We start from the raw sequence: 7,767 nt of genomic DNA on the forward strand, positions 1-7,767 counted from the left end.
AATAAGGGTTTTAGTCTTGTGTGGTCGTGTGAATTATAAGCCATTCATTCATCCATAGATGATTAAATTGAACTGATTTTTGAATTGTAATTTGTCCACTCTAAGCTTTAAAGCATGAGTGTGTGTTTACTTGATTGAAGCTTTTAAACAAGATCAAGTATGTATCTTTGAAGAGTGTTTTCTTTTCATTGTAATTCTTGTTTTATATCACTGATGTGATTGAGGGGGAGTGAGTAGGATCTCATATCTAAGAGTTCTTAGGTAGAAGTCACACGAGTAGAGATTAGGTGAAAAGACTGTAACTTGAAGTTGTTTACTGAGAGTCTTTGAACTGATTCTGTTTAGTGGATTTCCTTTCTGGCTTGGTAACCCCCAGACGTAGGTGAGTTTGCACCGAACTGGGTTAACAATTATTTGTGTCTCTTGCATTACTGTTCTTTATCTTTTATCCTGATTGTATTGTTCTAATATTAGTGTCGTGACATTACCTTCGACATCTCACATCTGATACCAGAATTTCAATTGACCAAAGTCAACACACTTGTTATAAAAGTCTTGAATTCCAATTTTCAATCATACATTCCATAACATTCATCCATGAATATTTGCATGTCATTACATGTGTGCAAGACCATACAAAGAAAAATCCTAATGTTATACTTGCTTGCATACTACATGTTTTGGCATATATCACATGTCCCTTTCTATCATGACAATCCTACTTGGGTTCCAAAATATCAACAATGCCCAACATTAGGGTTCCAAAATATCAACAATGCCCAACAATGTCGCAATCCTTCATGAGCAAGATACATCATTCCCATGCTAAGCCAAGTTCTTGAAAACAATACCTCATTTTCACCCACAAAACCATATTAGCACAAGACTTTGAATCAATTAGCAATCAAGGCTTGCATAACATTCAACTACAACAATCACATTCATCTACAGTAGTAGCATATTAGATCTGCATCCACACACACGTTGGCAATGCAAACCTGCAAATTCCAATCCAGTAGCAGCAACATATCAAAGTCCTGCAAAAGCAACAACAACATAGCTCAACATCCTACAACAAAACCTGCACTGCACAAGACAATCATGCAATGCCAAACATCAGCTTCAAAAAGCAATTCAATAACAACACGTCAGATTTGAATCACTAGTAATTTGTCTACATAATCTATAGCAAATAACACATTCATTCAGCAATGCAACAACCAAATCGAATGGAAGAGCCTACAGCCTTGAAACTGCATCAAGGCCCCCACTTAGACATACATTAAAAACCTAGAAAATGCAGGGTATGTACTGCATCATAATGCATCAAAAACAATCCCATTCCAAACTAGCCCATGACAAATTCATCATAAAACAATAGCCATGGAATATGCAACCAAGTTCACAACCTTAGAACACCACAAAACAGCATGTTTCATCATAACTAATTCATGTTAATTCATTACACAACACATAAACTAACAACAAGTTCAATTGAATTGGCAGCTTAAATAATTCACATTCCTAAGCAAAAGACAAAAGAGTATTAACACTTACTAATAGTCTAAGTGGTCAAGCAATTCCCTAACTAGTTTACATGCTAATAACATCTAACATTCAAGGTTCCATTTTAAGCCAACTGTTTTAATATCCACTAACTACTTTCACTACAGTTTCCTAGCTCATTCGGTTTACAACCAACTGACATTTTCATTCTGCAACTAATTTCATTTCAGTAACTAACTCAACAAATTCCATAACTGGCTTTCTAATTTCTGTTGCATTTGATCTTAATTTCATTTAAGTTTGAACAGAATTTGGAATCCATAAATACTCTCATCATAGTTTAGTTAGAGGATCCTTTTTTTCATTCTCAGAATCCTCTCAACATCAATCTCGAATTCTCTCCCTCTCTCTCTCTCTCTGAACTCACCCTCACCATAGCTCTATTACCAGGCCATTGAAGCTTCACATAGAAGTTTCAATCGTTTGAGCTTGAACCTCAATCAATAGATCCCTCTCCTTACTCTCATACACGGTTTGAATCGAAATCCCTCCTCATTTCCTACAGACTATAGTCACCAAGAAGAAGAAAGCAAGATCGAGGATCCAATAATTGCATACCTGAAGAATCTCTGGTTTTCTTGTTCAATATCGTCACCTTCGATTTCAACAAGATCCGGGACACTCCTTCGTTTCGTAGATAGGCTTTACTCCTTATTTCATCTCAATTTTTCTTTGCAGTCATGTAGTAATTAGGGTGAAGAATTGAAGCCCTCACAAGAGGAGATTTAATTCCTTCAGGTCATTGTTCAATTCGCATCTCAAGACCTAGAGTTTGTGAGTGTTTGGATTCGGCTAGTGTTCTATTCATGGTTTAGGTTAAAATTGATTGAAGATTCGGATCGGGGAGGATGAGACAGTTTCAGTGAGGTGTTTGATTTGAATTTCTGGTGGCCACCGCCATCGGAAGCGATTTCCGGTGTGGTGGTTCGTCAGAGGTGGCTTGAGCTGAGGGACTCAGTGACATGGTGCACGTTTAAGTTCATTTTCAAATTCAGTTTGAATTATCCATGTGTTGATTTTCTTCTTCGGCTTTTGAGTGGGCCTTCATGCACCTTGGGCCCAATCCCTTAATTCCTGCACCACCAGGCCTCCCAGTATACCCTCACTGGATTGGAGTTGGACTGAAGTGGGACCTCGGCGGGCCTTGCCTCCAGACCCACGTGGTTTTTGCTTCTTGACACCATAGTTCAGGGCCTTACTCCCGTCTTCAGGCCCTTTTGTTTTTTGCTTTTTTGTTTTCTATCATTTATTTTGTTGTTTTAATTAATTGTTTTGCCATATTAATTCTTAATAGTTAGGTTAATTAGGAGCTTAATTAGGATTAACATCTTATAGAATTTAATTAGATTTTGATAGTATTTTTTTAATTAAAATTAATTGTTCTAATTAGAAATAATTAGGATAATTAGTTTTAGTTAGATTAAATTCTAGGTTTAATTTCTTAATTGTTCATATGAATGTGACCATTTTAACCCTAGGGTTTTAGTAGTGAAATTCATGTTCCCATAGGATTAGGAATAGATTTAGACTAATTGATCCTTTTAACCATATTAATTTTCATGTGAGAGTTGGTAATTGAAAATTAATTTGACCTTTAACTTTGCATGATCCCTTAGGTATAACTTGTACATATTTTAATCTTAGATTAGGTTAACCATAATTACCAACTAAGTCAAACCCTTTGATTCAAGTTGATCAAAAGAAATTTTGATTAACTAAATCCATTGATTTATGTATGATCCCACAGTCTATTCAAGTGATCAAAAGTCTCTTGATCACTTGATTGATAAGACTATTATGTAAAGTTGTGGATCTCAAGGCCTCAAGTCCAGACTTTCATACAAGGCATTCCCGGAAAATCAAGCAGCGGATTATACAAGGCATATCAAAGGTGTTTCTCAAAAAACTTCTCAATCAAGATCAAATTGTATGACATGAGCCTTAAGTAACAAAGAATGATAAGAGTGGAGAATTCCTATCCTTGTCTAGGGTATCCTTGGGTACGGAACGAATAACCCAATTGCTCAAGGTATTCGCCTTTGTTCATAGACTTTAAGGAAATTCGAATCGAATGATTGATAAGATCTTCATCATCACAAGGAGCAGTAAATATTCTTCTTCGACAACTTAAAAGTTACGATGAGAATCACATGCCACGAGCCTTAAGTAGTAAAGAATGATAAGAGTGGAGAATTCCATTAACTCATTTTGAATATCTTTGGGTGCAGGATGAATGACCTAGTTGCTCATCATACTCACCTTTACTCATAGACTTTAGTGTGGTTCATATCCAATGACTGTCAATTCTTCTTCATATTCCATTATCATATATCATTTCTCTTGCTTCAATCTCTTACTGTCAGCCCTAGTAGGTTGAACTACAAAAGCTCTGATTTTCTCATTGCATAATGAGAATACATAGGCACGAGGATTCAGATTCTCCACGAGCCACCCTATTTATTAATCCTATATTATTCATCATTTATCCATTCATCAATCAATACCATCTTTTTGAGATCAAATATCACTTTTCCTTGGATTTCATACACATCCTTTTACGACGATATAGCGGCAGTCCACCTTGTGAACTAAGAGATGTATGTGCTATGAAACCAAACACGTCATTCCTTCTTTTTTGGCTAAGGAGCGTGTTTACTCTTTGGTTCGGAGTCTATTCCTTCATGGATCCAAGATACCATTTTTCTTTGATTTCAAATTGTTTGTCCCTACAGTGATATATTATTCCATGTACTAAATAACATTGCAGCCAACCCTTGAAGTTGTGTTTATCTTATAAGTCCATGTTGCTTAGGTAAAACATTTGTCTCTTTATTCTACTGCAGTTAACCCTTGAAATTGTGTTTATCTTATCAGTCCCTGTTACTTAGACAAACACCTCTCTTTGTTTTCACCATTCTGTTGGTACAAGTTATACTTTTCATCACTTTCAATATTCCCCTTTGTTCTCATGGTTCCACGAACTACGAGTGCTCTGACTTTCTCATTTCACGATGAGAATACACAGGCACAAGGCTTCAAGCCCTTGTCGAGCATAATCCTAATTATTACTTCTGCTTTAGGGCATCATTCATATCTTTCATGAACCATCATCTACCTTCAAACATTGAACCATTCACTCATGCGATATACTATTATCCTTGAGCCAAATATACTATCTCTTTGAGCTACATCTTATGTCAGCTTGTGAACTAAGAGTTGTTTGTGCTGTGAAACCAAACACTTAATTCTCTTTGTTTTCGGCCATACCATATAGTGGCACCATGCTCCGACTACCCCACATATGGTTCACGCCAGTTTTACTCTTGGGTTCATATTTCATCCCTTTTTAGAGTCAAACAACATTATTCTTTAGTTTAAACCATAGTTCGTTATCACAACTTATTTTCACCTCCCAACATTAGTTCCATGAACTACGGAGCTCTGAATTCCTTATTTCACTATAAGGATACGTATGCATTATGGCCCTAATCCTCACCGAGAACTCTATCAATTCTTTTTCTTTTTCCTTCATTCTTTCGCGAGTAATCTTTAGATATAACATCCATTAGAGAAAGAACAATAAAAATGGTTCCCGATGAGTATAACAGATGTTAGGGGTGCTAATACATTCCCCTTGCATAACCGACTTCCTTACCCAGATTCTCTTTCCCCGGGTTTTATCGATGTTTTCCTTTTCCTTCGAGAATATATAAAGTTTGATGATGACTCTGTTGTATGTTCGAACGTGCGATGCATTCGGGTATATTTCTGCTAACTTTTGCATTGGCAATTCATTTTTCGGTCCATCGGGATAGCCATTCTTGCCTAGATTGATCTTGTGAAGGTCAATCTCGCGGGATTTTATCATCATTTCTTGTTAGGCATAATATCTTTTGACTATGTCAACATTCACTAGCGACGACAAATCTTCCCCATCCATTATGGTGAGGACTAGGGCTCCACCTAATAAGGTCTTCTTAATGATAAAAGGTCTTTCATATTGGGAGTTCATTTTCCCCGAGGATCCGAGTGAATAGCATAATATCCCTTGAGCACGAGTTCTCCTGCGCGGTACTCACGAGGAAGAAATTTCTTATCAAAAGCTCGTTTGAGGCGTCTTGGGTACAACTTACCATGGCATACAGACGCCAAACGCTTTTCTTAAATTTGATTTAGCTAATCATACCAAGATTTAACCCATTCGACTTTATCAAGGTCAGCCTCCATAATAACCCTGAGTGAAGGAATCTCAACTTCGATTAGGCAAAATAGCCTCCATCCTATACACTAGTGAGTACGGAGTTTCCCCAGTGGATGTACGAACTGAGGTCTTGTAACCGTGCATAGAGAAGGGTAGCATCTCATGCCAATCTTTATACGTTCTGACCATTTTCTGGATAATCCTTTTGATGTTCTTATTAGCTGCTTCTACAATGCCATTCATCTTAGGCCGATATGGTGAAAATTTGTGATACTTGATCTTAAATTCTTTGCACAACTCCTTCATCATCTAGTTATTGAGATTACTATCATTGTCAATGGTGATCTTGCTAGGAATACCATAGCAACAGATTATCTCTTTCTTAATAAACCGAGTAACCACCTGTCGAGTGGCATTGGTGTATGAAGCAGCTTCAACCCACTTTGTAAAGTAATCAATAGCAACTAAGATGAATAGATGACTGTTGGAAGCTTTCAGTTATATCATCCCAATCATATAATACCACATATAGAGAAGGGCCATGGGGACGTCAAAATGTTCAACGGAGTTGGTGGCACAAAGATCTTGTCACCATATACTTGACATGTGTGGCATCTTTTAACAAAGTTGTAACAGTCAACCTTCGTCGTTGTCCAGTAACACCCAGTCCGAGGACCTTCTTGGCTATAGTAGGACCTCTCATATGTACACCCTTCCAGCCTTCATGTATGGATTTTATGATCGTGCTTGCTTTGTCCCTATCCGCGCATCTGAGCAACATGGAATCATAATTCCTCTTGTATAACACATCACCGTTTAAGAAAAACTTGGAGGAAAGTCTTCTCAAAGCTTTCTTATCGGTAATAAATATACCCTCATGATATTGTTGTTTCTTCAGAAATGACTTTATGTCGTAGAACCAGGGCTTATCATCAGGATCTGCCTCGATTGCTAGACAATGTGTTGGTTCATCCAAGTGGTCAATATGGATAGTTGGCGCTTCATTCTTCCATTTGACTTTAAACCTGGATGCCAATGTAGCTGGAGCGTCTGGCAACTGATTTTCTTCCCTAGGGATACGATGAAAAGAGATTTCATCAAAGTAGGGTATCAATTTTCTGATATGCACTTTATAAGGTATCAACTTGCTATCCCAAGTCTTAGAGTTACCTTTTAACTGACTGATTTCCAGAGCCGAATCTCCATATACTTCAAGAATTTTAATCCTTAAGTCGATGGCCGCCTCAATACCATAGATACATGCCTTATATTCTACCATATTATTTGTGCAGTCAAAGCATAATCTAGCGGTAAATGGAAGGTGGAAGCCAGTTGGAGAAGTGATAATTGCGCCTATTCCATGACCAAGAGCATTGGAAGCACCGTCGAACATAAGCGTCCATCACGATCTTGGTTTGCGGCATTCCTTGAGGCTTGTAATAGTGTAATCTTTGATAAACATGATATCTTCATCTAGAAAGTCAAACCCCAATGGTTGATAACCCTCTACAGGGAAATGAGCAAGGTAGTCAGACAGAATACTCCCCTTTATCGCTTTCTGAATCACATACTGAATATCATATTCGGTCAACAACATTTTCCATCAAGCAATTCTACTAGTGACAACAGGCTCTTCAAATATATACTTTATTGGATCCATTTTAGATATCAATAAAGTGAAGGAGAATTGCCATCCAAGGCGCAGCGGAATTTAAAAAATTCTCCATTTAGTGATCCTTACGAATGGGCATGATCAGTGATAGAATCGTTACCTCTTGTGGCGATTCAAACCTTTGGTGCAGATCTCTGATAATGATCAAAACCTTTGATACAGATCCACGGGGCGATCACGAACGTTGAACGATGACAACGTCTCTACTCAGTCCACACGAACGGATTCCTTCAATCGCAGTGCTAGCTGTTATGAATGAAGGCTTTGAGTGAGAGAAAGAGGGAAACAAAATTCCAAGTCTCTACTTGAATTTCAGTCTGAGTGGAGT

General features: G+C 37.6%; 1 protein-coding gene and 1 long non-coding RNA gene across 2 annotated transcripts; both read right to left on the bottom strand.

The window, feature by feature from the left end:
- Window positions 1-522: 522 nt before the first annotated feature.
- Window positions 523-2,736, bottom strand: LOC127118909 (uncharacterized). The gene is made up of 2 exons (XR_007802440.1): window positions 2,125-2,736; window positions 523-1,037 (listed from the first exon to the last, which is right to left on the bottom strand). It is a non-coding gene; the product is annotated as an uncharacterized LOC127118909 (long non-coding RNA).
- Window positions 2,737-6,326: 3,590 nt separating this feature from the next.
- On the bottom strand, window positions 6,327-7,046 carry LOC127122618 (uncharacterized). The gene has a single exon (XM_051052923.1). It carries the CDS (start codon window positions 7,044-7,046, stop codon window positions 6,327-6,329), a length of 720 nt encoding a protein of 239 aa, XP_050908880.1.
- Window positions 7,047-7,767: the final 721 nt, after the last annotated feature.

This window comes from Lathyrus oleraceus, chromosome 2 (genome assembly GCF_024323335.1).
Source record: "Lathyrus oleraceus cultivar Zhongwan6 chromosome 2, CAAS_Psat_ZW6_1.0, whole genome shotgun sequence".
Taxonomy (NCBI): domain Eukaryota; kingdom Viridiplantae; phylum Streptophyta; class Magnoliopsida; order Fabales; family Fabaceae; genus Lathyrus; species Lathyrus oleraceus.

Bases quoted from the DNA above. Each gene is read 5' to 3' on its own strand.
- LOC127122618 (XM_051052923.1), bottom strand. From the start codon at position 7,046: ATGGTAGAATATAAGGCATGTATCTATGGTATTGAGGCGGCCATCGAC.